Raw genomic sequence first — 25,958 nt, 5'->3', positions numbered from 1 at the left:
GTTAATATATTAGTTTAGTATGAGATAGTTTAGAATGCTATGACTTTGGCTGAACCTGTATTAGTTTTCTAGAAATTAAGATCGAAAAGGATATGCCTACTAAACAATGAGAATGACTGAATTGGTGACAGGCTGACAGCATCAACATACAATTTTCAACTCACCCATTTTGGATGCACTTTCGACGATGTTCAATTTTAGTGCAACATTATTTTCACATTAAAAATTAGAAGCGCATTAGGCATGGCTTTCACCTGTTCACTGGAAATTCCAGTGCAACAATGATCCATTTTTGCGTCAATAATTCTCAAATGAGTCTGGGATACAGAATGGGTATCAAAATATGTCGAGGTAATTCAGTTCAAAAGTTGTTCGACAATGTGTTAAAGTAAATAATTAATATCACTTTAATTCTATGCAGTGAAGTAGTGAACATAGTCATTTAAGGTGCATGCTCCATTAGGATCTGATGAATATCTGACAGAAATATGTTCTATGCTCTGATCGATAATGTAAGGTCCTTGAACAATTGAAGAAGTATCAAGGTACGTTGCATTGCTTAAACTTAAATCATTGCCCTGATTTCACTCTTCGATTATATATAATATATATAGCTTAGCTTAACTCTATCTCAATAGCAAGTTGACTACGTTTATTACAAGTCGTCGTCTTAGGCGCCTCTTAGCACATGGCCTTCCACTACTATAAATAACAAATGGGTTTTCATGCATAAAACAAGCTATTCCATCAAATGGTTTTTATATAAAACAAATGGAAGCTTCAACGTAGACACCATGTGAATTTCTCATCTCTATATAAGTAGAGCCTTTAATTGATTTGTTCATTGTAACTGGTAACATCTCATTTGCTCTGTTTTCTGATCAATTTTCTTAGCCTTTCTGCAAACACAAACAAGTTTCATCATTACTCACGACAAGAAGAGATGGCTGAGGTGCTTGTCTCTCCACTTGTCGACTCCATCTTAACAAATTTGACCTCTCTTATTCGGTCGGATGAGTTTGGTCTACCCTATGATGTTAGGAAGGACTTGGAGAAACTCTTAGGCAATCTGTCTAGTATCCGAGATGTCCTTGATGATGCCGAGACGAAACAAATTAGAGTCAAGTCGATTAGAGTTTGGCTTAGAAAGATCAAGGAGGCTGCTTACGATGCTGAGGACATCGTGGATGATTGCGTATTGGAATTTCGACTGCCGGAGTCAGAGGTCGGCGAGATGAGTTATGCGGAGCAAGTAAGTTACTTCCTTTCAACTTTTTCTGGTTTCAAATTTGTGTTTGGTCACCAGATAGGAAAAAGAATTAAAGAAGTGCGAGAAAAGTTTGATGAAACTGATGCTGGGATATCTAAATTCCATTTAAATTCTGGAGTTGTGAACAATGGAGTTGAAGATTTTGTTCAAGACCGAGAGACTAGCTCTTTTCTAACTGTGCCACAGATTTATGGAAGAGTTGAGGACCGAGAAAGTATCGTGAAGATACTGCAACACAATGCCAGCAGTCAAAATAATCTTTCCATATGTCCCATACTAGGAATTGGTGGCTTAGGAAAGACTACCCTTGCTCAATTGATCTATAATGATGAGTGGGTGGTTTATGAATTCCACACCAGAATTTGGATTTGTGTCTCTGATGACTTCAGTCTGAAAAAACTTACAAAAATGATGATAGAATCTCTCTCTGAAAGAGCCTGTGATCTTGCAGACTTAAATTCTATGCAAAACTACCTCAAAAAATTATTAAAGAACAAGAAGTTTTTACTTGTGTTGGATGATGTTTGGGACTATGACCGAGCGAAATGGAGTGAAATAATACATCTTCTAACATGTGGGGATAAAGGAAGTTCAGTCATTGTAACAACTCGTCTCCAAACTGTAGTAGACTCTATATATATATGTTTCCAAACATTTGTAGACTCTACCACATGTATCATTAATCCAACACATAACCTTAATTTTCTATCAAAGCGTGACTGTTGGCTTCTGTTTAACCAATATGCTTATGGTATGGGGATTGAGGAGATCGCTCCAAACTTGATACAAATCGGCGAGGAGATTATAAACAAGTGCGGAGGTGTACCTCTTGCTGTAAAAGCACTAGGAAGCTTGTTACACTCTAAAAGCAATGAATTTTGGAAATGTATTAGAGACAGTGAAATTTGGACTCTCCAAGAATATGGAGAGAATACCATCTTACCTGCACTCAGATTGAGTTATAACCATTTACCTCCAATTTTGAGGCAGTGTTTTGCCTATTGCTCCATTTATCCAAAAGATTCTGAAATGGAGAGAGAAGAACTGATTTATCAATGGATGGCAAATGGTTTTATCCAATCTAGTAGATGGGTGGAGGTGGAAGACATCGGTGGCGAAGTTTTCAACGAGTTACTGAGGCGCTCTTTCTTCCAAGACATGTATGAAAATGTAGCTTTGCAAAAAGTTACGTTTAAGATGCACGATCTCATGCATGATCTTGCATGCTCAGTTATGGTCAATGATTGTTTGTCTGTGAAAATTGGTGAGATAGGAGATGTTCCTCAGGAGGCCCGACATGTATCTGTGACATATGATTTGGCACCATCGCAAGCAACTTTGAACACAATTTTTAAATCCCAATCATTTTGCCGCACAATACTTTTCCTCCACTGTACAACCAATTCCCTTTTAGAGCCCTTTTTATCAAGACTTTCGCAACTTGAATACTTAAGAGTTCTAGATCTCAGCAATTTATGGATCTTCAGAAGTCTACCACCTATTTTCGGTCGTTTAAAACACTTGAGGTATCTCAACCTCAGTAACATGGACATTGCATCATTACCTGAATCCATTTGTAATCTAAAAAATTTGCAGATACTAGTGTTAAGAGACAACTTAAAATTAACAGCTTTACCACCATCAATCGGAAACTTGAAACAGTTGAGGTGCCTTGATGTTTCACAGAGTGGAATCATAGTATTTCCTGAATCCATTTGCAGCCTAACAAATTTACAGACCTTGAACCTACAATATTGTCGCAATCTGAAAATGTTGCCTAAGTACTTATGCAACATGAGGAAACTCAAAAAACTAGTGATCGGCGTTAGCAATGGCTTTGGCATTCATGATGCAAAGTTGACTTGCATGCCGTTAGGAATTGGTGAATTGACTTGCCTCAAGCATTTAAGTTCGTTTGGGGTGAGTCAACTTAGTGACTCTGCTGGTATTCTGGAGTTAGAGAAGCTAAACCATCTTGAAGGAGGATTAAGCATAAATGGGCTTCAGTATGTGCTTGATCCAATGGATGCTTACAAAGCCAACTTAAGGAGTAAGGAGAACCTTTCATATCTATGCCTACGGTGGCGAGTTGTTGATGTAGACATTGAAATAAAATGCAATAACAGCAAAGAGGTGTTAGAAGCAATCCAGCCTCACTCTAACGTCCAAGCATTGGCTGTTTATGGATACCCAGGTGTGATGTTGCCTGGTTGGGTAGGGTCTTCTACTGCACTCCCAAAACTGACTTCCCTCAGACTAGATGATATGCCTAACGTGGAAGGATGGTCTTCAAATTGTCTGCTACTCCCTTCTTGCCTCCAAGTATTGGATATTAATAAATGCCCCAAATTGAAAATACCCACGCCACTGCCGTCTTCTATTACAAGATTATCTGTGGGGAAAGGCAATGATCCTTCGCTGAAGTCGGTGGAAAAACTACACAATCTTTCTCGCCTTGGTATTACGGAATTTAATGAAGTGGAAACTCTTCCAGAAGCACCTCTACGAAACCTTACATGTCTGCAAGAGTTGCTCATCAACGATTGCGACAAACTGAGAAGGCTTCCTACGGAACTAGAAAACTTTTCAACAATACGTAACTTGAAGATTTGGAGATGTGGAGGTTTGAAATCTATGACGAAGGGATTACAAAACCTGACTTCACTCTCGGAATTGATGGTTTGCAATTGTCAGAGTCTAAAATCTCTATCTGAATCATCATTGCAACATCTAACAGCCCTCCAGACGTTGAAACTTTGGGGTTGTCCAGAATTGGAAATCATGTCGGTTGATTTTCAGCACCTCATTTCCCTTCGAGATTTAGAGTTGCGTTGGTTGCCTCAGTTGACATCTTTGCCAGAGGAAATACAACATGTCCATAGACTTCAAACTCTTGATATTAGGGATTGCGAGAATTTGAGAAAGTTACCAGAGTGGCTGCTAGAGCTTCCAGCACTAACTTCGCTTCGCGTCCTCCAATGTCATCCAGAGCTACATAGAAGATGCGAGGACTGGAACCGGATTCCCAACCTTCGAGTTGAGAATCATGTTGAATTCCGAAACCATAAACTCCAATGATTAGGGTATGTTACTTATCTCATTCTCTACATAATTGTCTATTTTTTCATTAACAACATAGTGAATCTCTTGACTTTATTTTTATTTTGTCAGGATAACTGTTAATTTTCAACATATTCGTATGTGATTTATCTTTTTTATTGGTTAATATTTATATCTTAGTTACCTTGACATGGGTGTGTGATATTTGGTTGTGCTTTTACTTTTCTTTTTTACACCACACTTTATATTTACGTTTCAGTGATTCTCATATGTTCCTACTACGTTTGTGGGCATTTTGTTGTTTTCATCCATCTCATGGATTTGCTTTATTTTCATATCAGATAATTTGTCCAAGTATAAAACCCTATGGAAGCATCTATGTAGAGAAAACTTATTGTCAATTTAACGTGTTAAACCTTTTATTTGTCCAGAGTTGGATATAATAAAAACATATTCATATGTGAAAGGTGGAAAGCTAGCACTGGAACCCATCTGATGCAGTATGACTAAATTTCTTAGGAAGTGACCTAAAGAATTTTGGAAAGCAAGAAACACAAGTGCACTCAAAAGACATGTTAGCTTATTCTGATTGATGTGCATGAATAAGCTAGGTAAATCATCATTTGAAATTATGTAAGACACCATGTAGTTCTATGATGGTATATTGCATTGCATGGCGTCCTTAATTACTGAGTCTGTAGGTTTATTTGTTTATACAGTTGCAGTGCCATGAGTAATCAGCTAGCTATGCTATTCTGTTACCAAAACCCAAGCTCTTCATATTTGAGCTCATTGGCAGCCGCCCGTCTGTAAACCATCTACACTCTCTAACTAGAACACCATACCTAAAAAATTAACTTTCTGGTTAAGAAATTGAGTGCACCATTTAGCTAATCGGTGGTCTGTGCTTGTATGTATATAATGAAGTACCATCATAGGCATTAGATCCTGACAGTACACTTGGTAGCTTTACAACCTAGCTTACACTTGAATTCGTCTTTTATTCCCCTTCCCTCTTTCCTATTCTTAAATAATAATAATGTATTAGATCATAACTGCAGCTCTATGATGACATTTCAGGTCAGGTTGGCCGAGAGCGTTTCGAACAAGATGATTGTTATTTAAACGCCAGCTCAAGTGCCATGTTAACAATTTTTATGTACATCAACATACAAACTAAGATCACATATATTACATACATTAGAACCTCCTAGGATCCCTTGGATGCTGTAGTTTAAATGGGGAGCGATTAGAGAGCGACTAGAGAGCGATTTTTCTCAGGGTTAATAGAGTCATTTCGTGAACTTTTATTTCTTCTTTTAGTATCTTTTATCTCTTCAAAACCGTACTTGGAGGGAAAAAGAGAGAAAAGCTTCCCCTTTTGGGGGGGTTTTCTGAGGAAGCTGGCTGGATTGAAGGATTTTCTCCGTCCAACATGGATCTTTCAGAGTTTGAACAAATCCCAGCACCAAGAATAGTCATCAGTCAAGGCGAACCATTGAAAGAACAGGCTGCAAGCCAACAAGCTACACGAGTCTTGCTTCCGAATAGTGAAGAAGCCGCAACGAACCCAAGCAACAACAATGAAAGGAAGATGTCTTATGCTGACAAAGCAAGGGACAGAATGACACAAACAGTGGAACTGGAATCTCTTCCCATTCCAAGCAAGAGGGGAAATACTGTAGCAATTAAATTGTCAGCCAAATCTGTGGAAAAAGGTTTAGAGGCATGCAAATATGCTTTAGTAGCAAGGCTGGACATGCTAAAACTGAACTTGGAGAGTGCTAGAGCTGAAGCTAACACTAAATGGGGCATGACGGAAGCAGTTAAGATCTCACCACTGGGTAAGGGTTATTTAATGTTGAGATTTAAGAATGATATAGATTTCAAAAAAGTGAGTTTCGGTGGTCCATGGTATCTTGGTTCGCAACTACTCAGAATATCACCATGGACACCAAATTTCAATATTGAAACTCACAGACACTCAACTGCTCTAGTTTTGGTGAAATTTCCCGGGCTCAGTTTTGAATACTGGGAGGTGGAGAGTCTCATGGCAATGGGAAGAACTATCGGAAATCCTATTCGAGTAGATAAGAACTCACTGGAAAGAGACAATGGGTATTATGCAAGTGTTCTAGTAGACGTAGATCTGTCGAAAGCTGTCCCTGATAAAATCTTAGTGGAAGTTGAAGGTACTAATATTGAATTCTGGCAAGAAGTCCGATTAGGCAAACTGCCAAAATTTTGCAACCATTGCAAAATTGTGGGTCACTTGGTGGGAGATTGCAGGCTCCTCAAGAAAGATCTGATAGCAGCGCCTACAGCTCCGACGATCTCTACGAAAGAAGGAGGTGACAAGGAGAACCAAATGAGCAAAAACCAAAAGAAAAGATGGAGACAGAAAGCGAAGCAAACCGAAGCACTGAATGTTACAGAATCTAGTCCACCATCAAATGAAGTTGTGGAAGTAGTAATGGTGGATAAGGATCAAGAAGTTGGAGAGAATGTGGGAACAGATAATGACATGGACACCGATGGGGAGGCAGATGACAATTCAGTTTATGAAGAGGATGCCGAGACAGTGGACAGCGAACAAGGTTTTGAGGATGCAGTTGATACTGTGCAAGAATTTGTTATGAGGACAAACACTGAACAGGATATGGGGAACGTGAAAGACAAAGAGCAGGAAAGTATGTCAAGGGCCTTAGTGGTTCATGACTCCCAAGAGGATGGTATAATGGTACACAAAGCTATAGATACAGCCGTGAGAAATCTAGTAGAAGAGGCAGCGGGAGCAGTAATTAATGAAGAGGTTGCACCGGTGGACAATGTAGGCTTGGTCCTAGCACTAGGTGTAGCTGATGTGGTTGTGGACCATATAGATATACCAGAGTCTCAACCAGTAACTACTGGCCCTATAGTCGTACACAATGGCTTTCAGAGTCTTGCTTCGGGATTCGAAAGCTTATTGGAAGGTCAGCTTCAGTCGCCAGTTGAGAAGGAGGTGATTCAAGTTGCTACAAGATGGTTGGAAGCCCAGGACCCTGAAGCTTCAACTAAGAAAAAAAAACAGAACACTAAATATAAAGCTCAACCTGTTTCTCCACCCGGAACCAGGTCGAGAGTGCAGGAGCAGAAGAAAACCCCTATTTCTAATTAATGAAGATCATTTACTGGAATGTGCGGGGTATTGGTAAGAATAATGCTTTATCTAGAATCAAAGAGTTTTTACAGCAGTTTAGACCTGAGATTCTATGTATTGCGGAGCCAAAGAGGAAGCCAAAGAGTGATTCGGTGTTGTCTCTGGGACTTTCTTATTTAGATTATCAATTTTTTCACAATGAAACAAGTGATAGAAAAGGCAATATTTGGATTTTGTGGAGGAGAGGAGTGAATGTTAGCCTTATCCATGCCTCTGCTCAACATGTTACAGTGCTCGTAGAGGACTGTGTTGTTACTGCAGTTCATGCAGCTTGTCTTATGGTGCAGAGAAGACAACTTTGGGTTGAGCTTGAAAATCTTATGCCTAATCTACCTTGGGTAGTGTTAGGGGATTTCAATGTTGTCTTACATAATGATGAGAAAAAGGGGGGTCTGCCTCCTAGAAGGTCTTCGATGCTAGAGTTTTTAAATTGGTACAATAACTGTGATTTGCAGCCTAGTGATCATGTGGGTCTCAAGTATACTTGGTGTAATAACCAGCATGGCTCAGGGAGGATTCTTGCTAGGCTTGATAGAGTGTTCTATAATCAGGTGGATTCAAAATTTGGTGGTTGGAGGTATAAGGTGGGTTCTAGAGAGGGTCGACCATGCCCCATTCTTTGGGCAGTGGCTCACATTCTAGCCCGCACAATGTACCATTTAGATTCAACCAAGCATGGACTAGTCATAAAGAGTTCAAAGATTTCATGAAGTGTTCCTGGCCGTCTTTTGTTGAGGGCTCTCCCATTTTCTGTATGAATAAGAAGCTTCGAATGTTAAAGGAGTCACTCAAAACCTGGAACATATCTGTTTTTGGTAACATTGAGCAAGCTGTGAATAAAGCCCAAGCAAGTTTTGCATTGGCACAAGCTGAGGCCGACAATGATCCTACAAAATGATCGATGCAAAACTGAAATGGAAGAGAAGGAAGAGGCTCTGCTGGCGGCGGAAAACGCAGTACTTTTGGAAGATGAAAAGCAAAGATTCTTGGTTGAATGGTAACGACAAGAATTCGGCTTATTTTCACAGAATCTGTCAAATAAGGCAGACAAAGTCTCTAATACTGGAATTGCAAACTGAAGATAATGTCCTACTACATAGTCAAGCTGATATCTCCCATTACATTGTCGATATTATACCGACAAGTTCTGTATAAGGAGGAGGTGAATATGGATGAAGAGCTACTCTTGAATTTGATACCACACAAAATAACAGATCACGAGGCAATATGATGTTGTCTTAATTCCTCTGAGTGTGAAATTTGGACCGGCATGAATAACATGAAGGCTACCCGACTCTCCGGGCCCGATGGATACAATGGCCACTTCTATGTTCATTCTTTGGGGGATTTGATCGGTTATGATGTTTGTAATCTTGGTCAAATCTTTTTTTCGGGAAGGTATCATACCCAATGGTGGCAATCACGAGTTTCATTACTTTAGTTCCAAAAGATAGGAGTGCTTCTAAGTTATCACAAAGATGGACTTTATATGTATGAGTAACTTTACGATCAAGATCTTCTCCAAAATTATGCAACAAAGGCTCAATACTATCATCGATGACCGGTTTGAAAAGAACAAAGTGGATTTGTCAAAGGCGAAAACTCTCAAGCTAGTATTGGTTTTGCATCGAAATGATAAATGAACTGGATAAGAAGAGATATGGTGGGAGTATAGCCATCAAGGTGGACATAACTTCGGGCATATGACCGCGTTGAGTTGGGATTTCTTGTTTGAGGTTTTGAAAAGATTTGGTTTTTCAGAAAAATGGAATAGGCTAATCCTGGCTCTCCTTAGCACGACTAGGTTGTCTATTTTGTTGAATGGAGGTCCTATTGGGTTCATAAGCGCCAAAAAGAGGTTTAAAGGCGGGGATCCTCTTTCCCACATTGTTTGCACTAGCTAGAGAGGACTCTTTGGCGAGGGGGTCTCAACTTCATTGAGGGCTTACGGGTTTATCTAAACCTCTTACAGATGGTTAAAGGGATTTGCTAGCCCTACTCACCTTTTGTATCTGAGATGATGTTATTATTTTTTTAGCAAAGGGGATGCTAGAAGTGTGTCTAACATAGCTGATCTTATGGAGAGATATCAAGTTTAAATTCGGGTCGATTATGAACAAGAATAAGAGTAGGATGTTTGTTGGGGGTATGAATATGGAAAGAAGACATCACTTGCAACAACTCTTGAATATTCAAGTGGGAGCTCTACCCGAGAAATATCCGGGGTGGATTGATCAAAGGTAAGGTTACTAGAGTTGTGTTAGCTCCTTGATAGACAAGATAAAAAGAGGATTACAGGTTGGAGAGGAAAATTACTATCCTTTCAAGGGAGGAGTGTTCTCATAAAATTCGGTCTTGTCTAGTATTCCGGTTGTACAACATGGGAGTCTACAAGTGGCTGTAAGCATCATAAAAGAAGTCGAGAAGAACTGTTAAGGAATTTTTCTCGGGCCGGGCAATCCAGCTCTGAAAAGACTAGTGACAACCTCGTGGGAAAAAGTTTGCAAACCTCGAAAAGAGGGTGGTCTCCGTTATCGAGAAGATTGAAGGAGTTAAATCTGGCTTTGTTAATGAAATTAGCTTGGCATATAAGGTTTAATGATGATGATTATGCTGTTTTTCATGAGAAAAGAAGTTCTTTACTAGAGGCGAAGAGTTGATAAACTATTATGCAAAGTCTACTATATGGCGAGGGAATTAAGTGGGCTTTGCACGAAGTTTCTTCTAGGGCTCGATGGATTTTGGGCTCGGTGAGAAGGTAGATCTATGGAGAGGCTGGCTGGATTGGGGAGCAATCAATTCAACAGAGGCTACAATTACAACCGGGAGGTTCTCGAGGGATGTAAAGCTAAGGTTAGTAGTATTATCTCGATGGTGCATGGTCTATCCCTCGAGCTCTTCAAGTCATTCTTATGATTCGCGGGGTTTAACTTAAATCAGCTGTACCTATTATCAATGGGGCGGAACCATGCGATTTGGAAGCGACCAACAAGGTCAATTTTCGGTTCAATCTGCATTTGAGACAATTAGAAGGAGAGCACCGGGGCTCTTGGTGGTGCAAACATTTGTGCACAATTGGTTGCAACCAAAGATCTCGAATCTTGCTTGGAAGCTATTATGAACTGTCTTTGCCAGCGATGAGTCTCTCCAAAAAGAGGTGTTAAACTAGTTTCTAGATGCTACATGGGATGTAATGCGGCTGATACACTCCAACATATTTTGTGGGATTGTGCTGAGAGCAAAAGAAGCTATGGGAATGGGCTGGATTTCAGTTTGGATGTAACGACAATTTTACAAATTTTTGGAGGCACTTAGGCTACATAGAAGAAGCGGTTCTCGTTAAGCGGTTGTGGGTGTCGGCGGTATTAGCGGCATGGTCATCAACTGGAGAAGTAGAAATCGATGCATCTTTGAAGGGAACAAGCGAGTCTATGTCAAAGAAAAGCACAATTGAGGACTAATATCCAATTCTCTTCTTGCCTTTGCTCTGGTCGGATGAAAAGAGGGGTAGTGAGTCTAAGTATCTTGAAGAATTGGGGTTTACAAAACAAGCTAAGGAGGGCACCTAGGATTAAGGATTGCAAATGGTACCCACCGAGGGTGATATCATAAAAGTTAATGTCGATGGGGCTTCTTGTGGTAATCCCCGCCCCTTCGGGCTATGGTGTGTGCTTTAGAAATTATGAATGTGTGTTCCCAGTGTCTTTGCGGGAATATTGGTCATCGGGGCGAATTTCATAGCTGAATGTTTAGCAATTCTAGAGGCGATGGAGTATGCTATTAAGAGAAATTGGAGGAAGGTATGGGTGGAGTCGGACTTCGACATCTGCGGTTAATGCTTTTGGAACTTCAAGTGTACCTTGGTGTATGAAGCGAAAATGGCGAGAGATGCATAAATCTTTTAGACTCATCGCAAATTGACTCCGGTTTGGAGAGAAGCCAATTTCACAGCCAGATCAATTGGCAAAGTACTCGGTCGGTTGCAAGACAATGATCAAGTTGTTTTATTGTAAAACCCCATGGATAACCAAATGGGAGGTTCGAGAACAGGTTTATTATAGGTTTTGTTAAGTTCTTATAGTGTTACTGTGTGAGTAGACTGTAAGTAACTCCTCATGTACTCTCCTCCACCACCCCAAAACCACCTTTATCAATACAAATTTTTGCTTACTGAGAAAAAAAAAAAACCTCCTAGGTCATGCATCGTAACAATTTAGTCTTGTGTATTTTTCACCTCGGATAGGATAGCTTGTTTGTGATGCCTCTCTTTTCTGGAAATAGACACAAATAGCTTGAATCGTATGTCCAGCCTTCTTTATTTGGAAATTCTATCTTCAGTATATAAATGGTATATTTTTTGTTTAATTTTTCAAGTTAGAAGATGTACCATTACATCTCTGATAAACCTTGAAAAGCATTTGACTCACCTTAATTTCTTCCCTAACTTCCACGACCTATGATGCCAAATTGCCAATTATTGAGGCGCTGTCAGAACGTGGTGATTAGGAGATGTCTGAGTACATAGGGTGAATCAGTGAATAACTGAATACTAAATGGCTGATGTCATCTCCTAGATTTAATTTCAAATAGGTGATTTATAATGTTTGTTAGTGTCCTTAATGTGGGGGAATTTATTGAGCCATATCGTGTTATATGTAAAAAATGCCAAAGCCTTAAGTTTAAAGTGTGGTCTAACGTTTTTTTTTCAAATTGGAAGGTTCGAAGGATAACTGAGCGCCAACTGCACCTTTGATCCAAATCCAAATCCAACAGGGTAATATGAAGATGGAGTTCGTTCAGGTCAGTTCTTCTCATATGCTTTCTTCTTAGAACAAGAATGTGAAGCCCTAACCAACTCGGTTCTATCAATTTTCCCAAATAGGTAGAAATGACAGATATCTCAGGGAAGAGCATCCCCATGAAAACTGCAGTTCATAACTCTTTGAGCTTCTGGCTAGTGTCTCTGTACCTCATTCAGATGAAGCCAAAGATTTTAAGTCCAAGGTACTCACTCATTGAGTAGGAAATTTGCAGCACCTGAACGGTCAGTATGTGCCACTTCTTGAACTTTGAAGTCAGATTTGTTCTTTGCAACCTCAGGCTCTTCCATGCTTGACGTGTTGGGACAGAGGAATGCGTGACCTAACTTTGGCAGGCCAATATTCAGGTGAAATTAGTTAAGCTCAGTTCGTCTTCATCAAGTATTAAGTGTCACTGCTCAAGGGCTTCTGGCAAGTGTTCCTGCGCAGTCCGACTTTATCCAAGAGCCAATACTGTTAGCCTGACCTGTTCTAAGGTGGATGTTGGCTATGAACCTGAGAATTACCGTATTCATATGAGGCAATGGAAGATAATCAAAGATGTAGCCATCCAAAAAGAAGTTTCTTTTGTGCAAGATGCGGTGAAACAATATTTCTTTATGTACATATTTTGATTTGTATTTTTTTTGTTTTTTTCAATCTCCACCTTTTGATTTAGGTGTACTTATGTAGAAAGGATTGTGCATTGTAAGCTTTAGCGTATTTATGGTAATTCTTCAGACATCACTGAGCTTGACAATGCTTTCACTGACTTTTCTGCATCCTATATATTAAGATATATTTCAGTCCATTGCTTTACTTAATGATGACAATATTGATGAAGAGTCTGAGAGAAAAAATAGAAAGAATTTTTTTTTTCTCAACACCATTTAAGCTATTTTCCAATTTTGATATACAAAAAATAACATACCAAGCACAAAAAAATAAATAAATAAAATATGTATGGTGTTTAATTCTATTGGTAAACATCATATAGTTGTTCTGATTAATAGCCTATGTAGAAGATGTAAAGTATGAAATGCATTTACTTATTCACAACAATCACAAGTAGAAGTAATCCTGGCGCAAGAAGAGGGGCCAGTAATACTACATCAGAAGGTCTTGGCCAACTTGCACTATTGCTTGTCTTGGACCTCTCTGGTAATTATTGGGAAGGCCAAATATCGAAAGTTCACTTTGCCTAATATCACCAGACTAACTGAAAGAAAGTCTTACCATCTCCGAAGGCCTTAGTTTGGAAGTTAACACTGATTGGACTGCGCCGTTTAGTCTTATTTTTGTGAACGTAGTGAAGTGTGACCCTTATTTCCTTCCTGGCTTCCATCCTAGAAGAATCTATCTTCCGTGACTCTTAGCAATGCTGGAATGAAAACTTAATCTGAGTGGTTTTGGAACTGCCGCTAACAATCGAATCCTAGGGGAAATGCCAATATATAAATAGCTCGAAGTCTCCTCCACTTGCGCCATCCGTATTGAGATCTTTAAACCTTGGGAGCGACTTGTTCTCGGGACATTCTGTTGAACGACGAGGCCAAGGTTGATGCAGTTCGATCTTTCTGAAAACTTTATAAGTGGGAACCATCCCCTCATCCATTTGTCAGATGAAGAGTTAGAGTGCTCTTCTTCTCTCAGACAATCTTTTGTCAGGTGAAACTCCCCTAGTGTTGGAAGGATTTGCAGGAATTGACTTACGTGAATATTGCAAAACATAATCTCTCTGGTAACTACCCTAGTTCAATGGCTTATTTACTCTCTCTCCAATACTAGAGTTAAGCAACAACTTTGTTGGAGAAATCCCCAGTGGAGAAACTGCACCAAAGAGTATTCTTGATCTTGGTGAGAATGGTTTTTCTATGGGCCTAGAAGCCTGATCTAGAGAGGTTTTACAATTTCGCTCAAATTTCAAATTTCTAGGTGGGTCGCGTTCCTCGGTTGCAAATTTTCTTCCTCCAAGTTGGGAGCAATGAACACCATGTGTTTGGTGCTTTCTATGCCTTGCTGTATGCGTCTTTTCCAGTTCCTTTCATTTGCTCTTCACGCAAAATTGCTTTCTGATTCAATAATCTTAGAAGGGAAAGAACTAGACTATACCAGTCCACCAACCTATACCTAGCACGGAGCATTGAGCCATTGACTTCTCCAATAATTAATCTTAAGGGAACAACCAAGCTTGTGGACGGACTCATATAGTCAATGAACGACATCGTTTAATCACCTTGTAATGTTTTTACCAGTGTAGTAAAGGCGTTAAAAGCACCTAAAGCTAACACCCTTAAAAGGCGCCAAAGGCGTGGTCTTGGCCTTTGATTGAAGTGAGGCGCGTAGTAATAAAAAAATAGATGTATCAAATAAAAAATAAAATAAATATTAAATATGACATGAATTATCACTGATTTGCTTAGCCAAACTTTAAAATTAATTTTATGTAATTGTAAACATAAAACCATTGTAATCATTTAAAAAAAAAATATTAAGCAATAAGTAAAGAGCAAAATAAAACTCGTATCTCTCAATATAGAACTCAACTCCAAATGAGTTCTTCATAAAATATAACACGTGATTCAAATTTTAGAATCCCATAAAACTTCATTTAAAATTTAACCATCTTTGTGTCTTCTCTCAATTCATACAACTTAACAAAAACTAGTCAAAATTAAGTTTAAAGTGTACTCCATAATGAAACTTACTAAATTTGTACAATTTCTTATATCATACAACAATTGGATCGAGTGTAAATGTGTCACGTATAGCAAAAATTGTAAAAAAACGAAAAAACTGTAAAAGTTGATAAGGCGCGCGCCTCGCGCCTCGACAAAAAGCGCAAAAAGCACAAAAAACGCATGCCTTATATTACTTCTCGCGCCTTGGTCAAGGCGAGGCACTAAAATGCGCCTTGCGCCTTTTAAGATTTTCATGATGAATAGCTGCCTTGGAATATTGATTCCATCTGTGCGTGTGTGTGCGTGTGCGTGTGTGCGTGTGTTCTGTGTTTATATGTTAATTATACACTTTTGGTTAACTTGTAAGCCTGGTTTTTACATAGTCATTGAAAATATGTTTGTTTCAGGCTTACAAGTTAACCAAAAGTGTATAATTAACATATAAACACAGAACACACGCACACACACGCACAGATGGAATCAATATTCCAAGGCAGCTATTCATCATGAAAATCTTAAAAGAGAACGGGGACGCGCTGATGCAATGACCCTCTTTAAAAGAGTATATTAGAAGGAGCCCTGCTCTAATGGTATATGATTCAACGTCTATTTTGTTATTGACGCTGGCCTTCTAAACGAACAAACATACCTTTGGTAACAGATTCATATCTGGACAGTCAAATATATACAAACCGTATTGCAAGCTAGTCCCCGTAAATGGTAAAACTCGGTAGCCAGGCACCGTAACAACAGAAGCTTCTTGGCACTACTAACAAAACATCAACAAGAGCAACAATCTTGAAAGAAGACAATACACATTAATGTAACTTATAGGAAACAACTTGTATACACCTGTAGCTTCTACGGAGTTTCAGAGAAATTTACCAAGGCAGCTGGCCAGCAGTTACAAATATGTCAATCAACTGTTTCATACAATGGAAGCAAAATTTGATACGGTATCCTCCAATTACATATCAGAGACCGACCAAAGATACGCTTCTCTTTCAGTAGCTTGTTTTTCGTTTGTTCTTTTGAAGTATTCCTTTTCATATCCTGCACCAAGACAGAAGAACATATTACTTCATTATTGCAACTCTAAATGTAAAAACTTCATACAGAGCTTTAAGATGTGATTTTACTAAAAAGTCGAAAGGAAACTGCAAAAGGTATGATTCAGTATATTAAGGCTACAGAATTTATATCCTTGTCTTTTATTTATTTTCAAAACACTATTTTAGTCTTCCTTTCGGGCAGTCGATATTTTTCTCTGGAATAATATCACACCCGACAACTATAGGTTAAGGTCCTAAGTATCCCCAGAAACTCAAACTTAGTGGGGCTACGGCTTTTGGTATTGCTTTCTCTTCCAGTCATTTGTCAGACAGACCAAAATAAAAGTACAATTTTAAGAAAAGGCAGTAGAGATACTTAGATATGCTGCACAACAATACATACGCGCACAACAACACATGTCCACATGTATTCATTTCTTGAAATTACTTAAATGAATAGGGGTAGTGACCTATAGACAAAAACTCAAAGACATTATCACCAGAAAATACTTATGATTCAAAGATTTCAAACTACAACCTAAAGCAGATAATAGACAACTGGAATCTTTTGAACCCCTTTAAAAAGATCTATCGGGATTATTTAATGATTCTTCTGATTTACAGTTCACAGATCATAACCATGGCAACTTTATGTGCACATTACCATGACAAATCTTTCCCTAGAAAGAAGAAAATATATCACACCTAAAAGACAAGAACTTCCGGATATGACGACCATATTCTTACTTGTAAGAGAAAGAATATGCAAACATAATCAAGCTCCCACTCCTTTATATGTACCACAACAATGATTAACAGGAAAGTGTATATACTCATCACTAAAATAAATCAGACTCTAAACTGAAGATAGATGGGAACACACCATTGCTACGATCAACCCCATCCCAATGCCTCCCAGGTTTTATGCCATAACGGTTTGGTGCAGCATCTATTCTTCTTACTATCCAGCTGTGATTAGGAACCTTTTGAGGAATAATAAATCCAGATTCTTTCATCTTTTCATTGTCGCCCAAATCTTCCAAAATCAGGTCAGAATGCTTCCTCTGCAAAAAGATGAAAAGAACATGAACATTGGTAACCAAGTTAAATCATCAATAGAAAAAAACCAAAGTGAACTTTACAAAGCTGTCTAACAGTATCCTACATGGTGAAATACCAAAACTTGAGGCATATAACCTTTCAATATGCCAGTATCTTGTATACATGGATGAGACAGATTTTTTTGAAACTACCGTGTGTTGCTAACTTGTTATTGCTTAAATGAAAAACTTATTTTATTACCTTTACCAAGTGAGCCATTGGGTCTCCCCATCTAACCCTTTCCTTCAACATTTTGTCAAGTTCCGGATCATCTCTGCAATAAAGATCATTTATGTGGTCAATGTCTACATAAAATTGGGATAGTATTTATGCCCGTAATAGGTAGAGACTTAAGGAACCATCCCAGCAATTTATTGTGTATATTTAAGTAACGCTCTAAAGCCTACTAAAAAATGACAATGAGGTGCATGTTAACTCAAATACCATAAGCATATGCTAAAAATATCATTAGTTTCTCCCAATTGATTTATGCGTGCGCTAGCTACCTACATAAGATAAGGTGAAGGACTGCAAATTGACCATGATTAAGATGGTGTAAGCTTACTTGGTCCTGGCAAATGGTCTCTCCCTCTCAAGTTCTAATTCGTGCTCCCTGGCTTCAGCTTCCCGCTTTTGAGCCAAACCTTTGCCCCATTCCAACTTCTTCTCCTTGAAAAAATAAACATGACAAAGGATTACCAACCATCGGTTAAGCTGTTTTCACAAAATATCCATCCACCTTTACTACAAATTTCCTTGACATTCATATGGAGAACCATCCTGCTTCTTAACAAACAATTACCGATTTCAACAAGATATTAAGCCTGATGTATCTTGTTTCAGGCAGATGAGCAAAAACAGGGAACATAAATATGTCAGCTATACAATATAGAATCATAAAATTTCAGAACTCAATGAAAGCTTGATAACCTTCACTGCCAGATCTAGTTACAATTCATAGGCCAACCACCAACCCACCCCGAAAGTCCACAAATATGCGAGAATCATGTAGAAATAATCCAACAAATGTATATTTCCATTTATTTACTTATTTTTTCTACAAGGTTAAGCTTTTATGGGATTTTCTTTCCCTTTCGTTTGTAAGTTGAAATATGTAATGGCAATATCATAGGGGACATGCAAGCATCCTTTGCACCAATTTGTAAGCTAATAAAGCCGAAATTTTCCGTCCGGCACTCATGTTGCCGCAGCTTTGTAACACTCAGATCCGACTCATATGCGTTGACAATGACCAATAATATTTTCTTTTAAACATCCGACTTCACTATCATTTTACTTAAAATTTTACGCTTTCTTTCTAGTTACACCTTTGTATTGTCGATTTGTACCCAAAACGGCCTACCACCAAGCTTATAACCCCAAGAGCCACATGAAACACTCCGTCCCCGACACGTGTATTTTGACCCTAGCATTCCAAGCATGTTTTACCATATGAACCGACAATCAGAGCCGCATGCTAGTGCAGTAGATAGTACTAGTGTAATATACTACAGACGCTGAGATAACAAGTTTATTATAAAATAGAAAGCACAATTTTAAGAGAGTAATCAAAAGGAGCAAAGTAAAACCACAACCAAAAACCCCGTGAACAAAAACTGGCAAATGCTTCATACAGTTGAACATAAGATACGAAAGCAAGACAGATTGTGTCTAAAAATACCTTGGGCTTTTCTTCCCCTTTTTGTAACTTTAAGACCTCCTCCTTCGACATGCGTTTTCCTGGAGCAATAATTAATCAGATGCATGTGCTACAACTTACAACCAGTCTAATCGTAAAAATTAAATACTGAGCAGAGTGTTTCTCACCTTCTTTGTCACGAAAAACAGGTTCTGCACCTCTTCCACTCATAGAAGGATCCAACTGTTTATACCTAAAAGCATATCATTAATAAAATTTATATCTATGAACCAATATCTATAACTTATTCTGTTCAAATGAGAAAAAACAGAAAAAGAAAAGTACTAACATAAATAGGAAATTCAGTTCGGTGAGAGAATTACCGACTCAACTCTTCCTTCCTTTTTCTCTCAATTTCCATTTTTATCTCTTCTGCAGTTAACAAACCAGTTCTTGCCTCCTCTTTTGAATTGCTCTTGCTTCTACGTGGAGGGGAAAGGTCTGCCAAAGGTGTGACACGTTGATTTTTTCGAGGAGGGGAAAGGTCAAATGATTTAGATATCTCAAGGACCTTGCTTTTCCTTGGAGGCGAAAGGTCTTTGCCTGAAACATTACTTTTTTGGGAATGTTGAAAATTTCTCCGAGGAGAAACGTCTTCCTTTGAAGCATCAATTATTTCAGGATGTGAACGATTTCTGCGAGGAGGAGAAATGTCCTCAGCTGAAGCATCAGATTTGTGTGAAGTAGGACGATTTCGACGTGGGGGCGAAATGTCACCAGGCAAAGAATCAATCTTTTGTGAAATAGGACGATTTCGTCTAGGGGGTGAAATATCTACACTTTCTACATTAGCACGATTTCGTCTAGGGGGAGATATGTCTTCATCCATAGAACCACTACTTGGTTGTGAACTAATACGATTTCTTCTAGGTGGAGAAAGGTCAGGTGAATCAGACCTCTCATTTGTTTGAGAATGGGAACGCCGCATTGGGGACAAATCATTGTCCGGACTAATCGAATTCAACCTTTTTTTACCTTGTAATTCTTGCACTGGACTTTGATTACCATGATGGTTCACACTATTGGAAACAGCAATCCAACCACTTCCATCTTCCGATATGGCATGATAAGGCCGTCTAGAACGAATCATCTCCATTCTTTTCATTCTCCTTACTTCAATATCTTCATTCACTTGTGGTTTCTCTTCATCTACAAATAACAACATCACCCAATTCATGTTCTTTTAAAATAAAATAAAATAAAATAAAAACCATGTTGCAACTAGAGACTTACCTGCTGAGTCATCCTCATTATCATCTTCTTCAATTTGTTGTACTGGTTTTGCCCACACTGGGTCTTCATCAACAACAAGTACACCACCCGCTGAATCAGTCAAAGGTTTCTTCTTTTTCGTTTTCTTCTTCTTCTTATCATCATCAATGTTGTCTACGTACTTTTTTAAGTATTCTTTTCGTGATACTGATGAATCTGATGTTTTCATTGTTTTTCTTGTTTTGAGGACAAGGAAAAAAACATAATAAAAGAAGAAGACGAGTTTGGTTTTGCGAGTCGGGTCGGTTAATTAAAGCCCAACGGGCCCAGCCCATGTAATCTTTGGGCTTGACCGAACTCAAAATATTGAATGTCGGAAGGGAAACCTAAGAATCACACTCTCAAGTCTCACCTAACACGTACAAACATACTACGAACCAAATATTCCTAACTACCATTCATCAGCTTGTTCTCTGCTGATGTTAACTTTTACTTACATATATGGAAACACCCCAAACTATTTCCAACTCATCTCAATCTCTTTCAAGCTGTTACTATAGGCAATGAAACACAAACTAACATAACCCAGAGCTCCCCATATTAAACAGCCTGGTCTATACTTTGTCATTCCTCAGTCCTCACTAGCTATAGTACCAGCAGCATGGCCCCAACTGCCTCTCCTATTGATTTTGAAGCCAATGTAGGCCGAACCCTCATTGTTGGCGCTACAGGGTTCATTGGTCAGTTCGTCGTTGATGCTAGCCTGGCCTCAGGTAGGCTGACTTATGTGCTTGTGAGGTCTACTTCTCCTTCTGCTGCAAAGGCCAAAACCATCAAGGTTCTCCAAGACAAAGGAGCCATCGTCATACATGTATATCTCATTATCTTTGCATATTCCTATTGAGGTTTGAATGACACTAAGTATAAATTATCAAGGTCGCATCACATTTTATATATTGTCATAGTCTCATTTGATCTTGGTAATTTCTATCGATGCAAACAATAAGAACATGATAATGTCGCTTGTTCAACTAGACTTATGTGACGCATTTCAGCACTGTATAGCTTTCAGTGTACTGCATACAGCTAAAGTGTTTTGTCTTCTGACATAATGTTAGGGATCGATCAGCAATGAAAATCTCATGAAGAAAGCACTTAAAGATAACCAAATTGAGGTGGTGATATCTGTAGTTGGAGGGGAGGGCATCTTAGACCAACTCAGCCTGGTACACGCTATCAAAGATGTTGGCAATATTAAGGTTATAGACTTGCAAACCATATCTCTCATACTGATCCATTGATATGCCTGCTCATGTATATATAGTTACAGAGTTTTGGATTAGATAATTGCCAAAGTAAAACTTCAAATTTCAAATACCCCCTTCACTCCTGACCCACTAAAGTGTATATCTGGATTATTTTTTCGAATTTACAGAGATTTTTGCCATCAGAGTTTGGGCACGACGTAGACAGAGCAGATCCTGTAGAGCCGGGGTTAACTATGTATAATGATAAACGCAAAGTGAGACGTTTGATTGAGGACTTTGGTATACCGTACACTTACATATGTTGCAACTCCATAGCTGCATGGCCTTATCATGACAACAATCACCCTTCCGATGTTCTTCCACCAATGGATCAGTTTCAAATCTACGGTGACGGTAGTGTCAAAGGTACTAGCGATGGCACATGAGATGGATATGATGATCTTATTTTGTCTAGTCGATTATTGCACCTACGCCCATTACCTATTGATATATACTGTTAGTCTTTTACTGTCACTCACATCATTAGTATGAAGTATCAAATAGTTGGCCAATATTATCACCTTTAAATCCACTTATGTTATTTGTTTTATGCTGTTACATGATGTTAATAAAGTGCTAAGTAAGAAACCGCATAGTTAGTAATGGCTGTAATGTACGTAACAATACCTCTGATTGTGACATATTATGCATGTACATTCAATAGCTTACTTTGTGGATGGCACCGATATTGGGAAGTTCACCGTGAAAGTTGTGGACGATGCACGAACTATCAACAAACGCGTTCATTTCCGACCACCCAGCAATTACCTCAATATAAATGAGCTGGCTAACTTATGGGAGAGGAAAATCCAAAGAAACCTCCCTAGGGTGACTATCACAGAGGACAATCTCCTTGATGCTGCTAAAGGTAACACCTTACTATTTTTAACCTATAATTAAACCGTATATACCAGTATTGATTTTAAGCCATTAGCGTTGCTGGCATGTAAAGAATTTTCTTGTCCATGACTCACGATCTACATATGAGCATTTGGAAGCAATGCAAGTCTGAAACGAATTACATGGGTTATTATTCTGCAGTTCGATCTGCACCAAGGTTTCTTGCATTGTATCCAGCTCCTCTGTACACTGGAAAATGCAGGCAGAACTTCAGAATAGTACAGTTTCTACTTTTAGTTTGTCTGCGTTAAAAACTGGAGTTAAGAAACTTAGCTACATAAGCATTCAAGTAAGTCAGGAGGTCAGGTACAACATCAGCACTTACCAGTTACTACATCTTTGTGTTTGTTACTTTGTAGAAAATTGCATTCCACAAAGTACGGTTGCATCATTCACGCACGACATTTTTATCAAAGGTTGCCAGACAAACTTTTCAGTTGATGGGCCAAACGACGTCGAAGCAAGCACCCTCTATCCTGATATGCCTTTTAAGACCATCAGCGAGTGTTTTGATGACTTTGTTGTCAAGATCGTCGATGGACCAGTTAATAACATGGTCAACATTGTCGACAACACGGTTAGTGATGCTGTCAACAGGCTAACGATGACAACGTGTGCTTGATAAGGGTGAACTACACCATGAATTTTTACTTGCCTTTAGTTTGTAATATTATGCTTATTGAGGGAGAACAGCTGTTTGCTCATCTATGTCGAAACGAAGTGGTCTCCTTCGTAATAAACGCAGTCGCTTATTACAAGTTCTGTCAGCTGATACAAAACTGGAAATGTTGCAATCTTACATTCTTACTCGTTAAATAATCAACTTAGGAGGTTTTACTGCGAGACCACTTTGAATAGCTAGATAATAAATTGAATGCCGTTAGGTACATGCTCATTAACCAACTTTTATACTAACACCATCTAAAGTAATCACGTTTAGTGCTCACTGAGTCACTGGTCACATCAGAAATTACACAGATTTGACACTTTGTAGAGCTTTATAGAACAGTCCACCAAGAAGAGGGCCGCAGAATAAGAACATCTAAAATGAAAATCAGGAAACTGCAAGAAGAGGTTGTCGCAGTCTGCTCTTTGTACAGGCAAGCAATTGCATAATACATGATTATATGGTGCCTGGATGGTAGGAGGATCAAGTTTACTTCCTCTAGAAAGCATATCCTACAAACGATATTCTCCTCAAAATTGCAAAAGGAGAACAAAGAAGAAAAGAGAAAAGACGGTCTCAATTTCAGTCCAAAATCACGATATGAGAAATCACCATTGCCAATTGAGAAAGAAAGAAATTAAGTAACGTTTTTTCTCATAAACTCACCGAAAACGGAATTTTTATTTCGCACTTTTACAAACCGGGTAGGCTTTAGACATAATTCAAAAAGTCAACGGGTTTTAGGCTAATAAAGACCGGAATCAGGGTTTTAAACCTAGTTTTATGACTACCTACATAAGATAAGGTGAAGGACTGCAAATTGACCATGATTAAGATGGTGTAAGCTTACTTGGTCCTGGCAAATGGTCTCTCCCTCTCAAGTTCTAATTCATGCTCCCTGGCTTCAGCTTCCCGCTTTTGAGCCAAACCTTTGCCCCATTCCAACTTCTTCTCCTTGAAAAAATAAACATGACAAAGGATTACCAACCATCGGTTAAAAGTTTGTTTTCATGAAATATCCATCCACCTTTACTACAAATTTCCTTGACATTCATATGGAGAAACATCCCCGCTTCTTAACAAACAATTACCAATTTCAACAAGATATTAAGCCCGATGTATCTTGTTTTGGTGCAGATGAGCAAAAGCAGGAAATAAATAAATGTGTCGACTATACAATATAGAATCATAAAATTTCAGAACTCAATGAAAGTTTGATAACCTTCACTGCCAGATCTAGTTACAATTCAAAGGCCACCCACCAACCCACCCCGGGCGTCACAGCTATGCCAGAATCATGTAGAAATAATCCAACAAATGTATATTTCCATTTATTTACTTATTTTTTCTACAATGACCAATAATATTTTCTTTTAAACATCCGACTTCACTATCATTTTACTTAAAATTTTACGCTTTCTTTCTAGTTACCCCTTTGTATTGTCGATTTGTACCCAAAACGGCCTACCACCAGGCTTATAACCCCAAGAGCCACATGATACACTCCGTTCCCGACACGTGTATTTTGACCCTAGCATTCCAAGCATGTTTTACCATATGAACCGACAATCAGAGCCGCATGCTAGTGCGGTAGATAGTACTGGTGTAATATACTACAGACGCTGAGATAACAAGTTTATTATAAAATAGAAAGCACAATTTTAAGAGAGTAATCAAAAGGAGCAAAGTAAAACCACAACCAAAAACCGCGTGAACAAAAACTGGCAATCGCTTCATACAGTTGAACATAAGATACAAAAGCAAGACAGATTGTGTCTAAAAATACCTTGGGCTTTTCTTCCCCTTTTTGTAACTTTAAGACCTCCTCCTTCGACATGCGTTTTCCTGGAGCAATAATTAATCAGATGCATGTGCTACAACTTACAACCAGTCTAATCGTAAAAATTAAATACTGAGCAGAGTATTTCTCACCTTCTTTGTCACGAAAAACAGGTTCCGCACCTCTTCCACTCATAGAAGGATCCAACTGTTTATACCTAAAAGCATATCATTAATAAAATTTATATCTAACATTTTATGAACCAATATCTATAACTTATTCTGTTCAAATGAGAAAAAACAGAAAAAGAAAAGTATTAACATAAATAGGAAATTCAGTTATGCTTATTGAGGGAGAACAGCTGTTTGCTCATCTATGTTGAAACGAAGTGGTCTCCTTCATAATAAACGCAGTCGCTTATTACAAGTTCTGTCACCTGATACAAAACTGGAAGTGTTACAATCTTACATTCTTACTCGTTAAATAATCAACTTAGGAGGTTTTACTGCGAGACCACTTTGAATAGCTAGATAATAAATTGAATGCCGTTAGGTACATGCTCATTAACCAACTTTTATACTAACACCATCTAAAGTAATCACGTTTAGTGCTCACTGAGTCACTGGTCACATCAGAAATTACACATATTTGACACTTTGTAGAGCTTTATAGAACAGTCCACCAAGAAGAGGGGCCGCAGAACAAGAACATCTAAAATGAAAATCAGGAAACTGCAAGAAGAGGTTGTCGCAGTCTGCTCTTTGGCAAGCAATTGCCACAGGATAATACATGATTATATGGTGCCTGGATGGTAGGAGGATCAAGTTTACTTCCTCTAGAAAGCATATCCTACAGACGATATTCTCCTCAAAATTGCAAAAGAAATGGTTAACTACAAACCAGAGAATGGGTTTCAATTTAATTACGGAAAAAAGACACAGCTTTTTTAATTATATCAAAAGCCAATCCGGTCTATTTGTTGGCAATATTACACAATTGTCCCTTAAACAGAAATCAAACTAGACAAATATGCAGTCAACAACATATGCAAATTTCAAAACCCTAATTCCCCAAATTAAACCTAAATTTTGAAACCCTAATCCTACTTCCCCAAATTAAACCCAAATTTTGAAACCCAAGTTCCCCAAATTAAACCCTAGTTTCCTCAAATTAAACCCAAATTTCGAAATGAAGAACCCTAATGAAGAAAAACGAAAAGATTCAAACG

At 38.5% G+C, this 25,958-nt stretch overlaps 3 protein-coding genes and 2 long non-coding RNA genes across 6 annotated transcripts; 2 read left to right on the top strand and 3 right to left on the bottom strand.

The window, feature by feature from the left end:
* Positions 1-827: 827 nt before the first annotated feature.
* Positions 828-13,103, top strand: LOC147479765 (disease resistance protein RGA2-like). 2 transcript variants are annotated; one of them, XR_015205071.1, is made up of 3 exons: positions 828-4,353; positions 12,250-12,332; positions 12,415-13,103. XR_015205071.1 is itself a non-coding variant. In XM_086578063.1 (2 exons), the coding sequence occupies exon 1, from the start codon at positions 944-946 to the stop codon at positions 4,346-4,348; it is 3,405 nt and encodes a 1,134-aa protein (XP_086434189.1). In that variant the 5' UTR covers positions 828-943; the 3' UTR covers positions 4,349-4,353; positions 12,250-13,103. The 2 variants fall into 2 exon arrangements, 1 of the variants encoding a protein (XP_086434189.1); XM_086578063.1 differs by having other exon boundaries at positions 12,250-13,103.
* LOC147479766 (uncharacterized) lies at positions 2,949-12,250 on the bottom strand. Its single transcript, XR_015205072.1, has 2 exons — positions 11,721-12,250; positions 2,949-5,537 (listed from the first exon to the last, which is right to left on the bottom strand). It is a non-coding gene; the product is annotated as an uncharacterized LOC147479766 (long non-coding RNA).
* A 2,559-nt stretch (positions 13,104-15,662) lies between the features above and the next one.
* On the bottom strand, positions 15,663-20,329 carry LOC147479764 (pre-mRNA-splicing factor of RES complex protein). The gene is made up of 8 exons (XM_086576429.1): positions 20,098-20,329; positions 19,188-20,013; positions 18,993-19,057; positions 18,847-18,905; positions 17,731-17,834; positions 17,367-17,439; positions 16,948-17,128; positions 15,663-16,065 (listed from the first exon to the last, which is right to left on the bottom strand). The coding sequence occupies exons 1-8, from the start codon at positions 20,303-20,305 to the stop codon at positions 15,980-15,982; spliced, it is 1,602 nt and encodes a 533-aa protein (XP_086432555.1). The 5' UTR covers positions 20,306-20,329; the 3' UTR covers positions 15,663-15,979.
* A 405-nt stretch (positions 20,330-20,734) lies between these two features.
* Positions 20,735-23,131, top strand: LOC147479763 (leucoanthocyanidin reductase-like). Its single transcript, XM_086576430.1, has 5 exons — positions 20,735-20,947; positions 21,195-21,335; positions 21,512-21,749; positions 22,048-22,251; positions 22,643-23,131. The coding sequence occupies exons 1-5, from the start codon at positions 20,738-20,740 to the stop codon at positions 22,903-22,905; spliced, it is 1,056 nt and encodes a 351-aa protein (XP_086432556.1). The 5' UTR covers positions 20,735-20,737; the 3' UTR covers positions 22,906-23,131.
* Positions 23,132-23,765: 634 nt separating this feature from the next.
* On the bottom strand, positions 23,766-25,142 carry LOC147479762 (uncharacterized). The gene is made up of 3 exons (XR_015203984.1): positions 24,883-25,142; positions 24,737-24,795; positions 23,766-23,904 (listed from the first exon to the last, which is right to left on the bottom strand). It is a non-coding gene; the product is annotated as an uncharacterized LOC147479762 (long non-coding RNA).
* Between the last annotated feature and the right edge of the window lie 816 nt (positions 25,143-25,958).

The sequence above is a fragment of the Coptis chinensis genome, chromosome 8, assembly GCF_015680905.1.
Source record: "Coptis chinensis isolate HL-2020 chromosome 8, ASM1568090v1, whole genome shotgun sequence".
NCBI classification, from domain to species: domain Eukaryota; kingdom Viridiplantae; phylum Streptophyta; class Magnoliopsida; order Ranunculales; family Ranunculaceae; genus Coptis; species Coptis chinensis.
The sequence above is the reverse complement of the archived record's forward strand: the minus strand, read 5'-3'. Positions and strand labels throughout refer to the sequence as shown.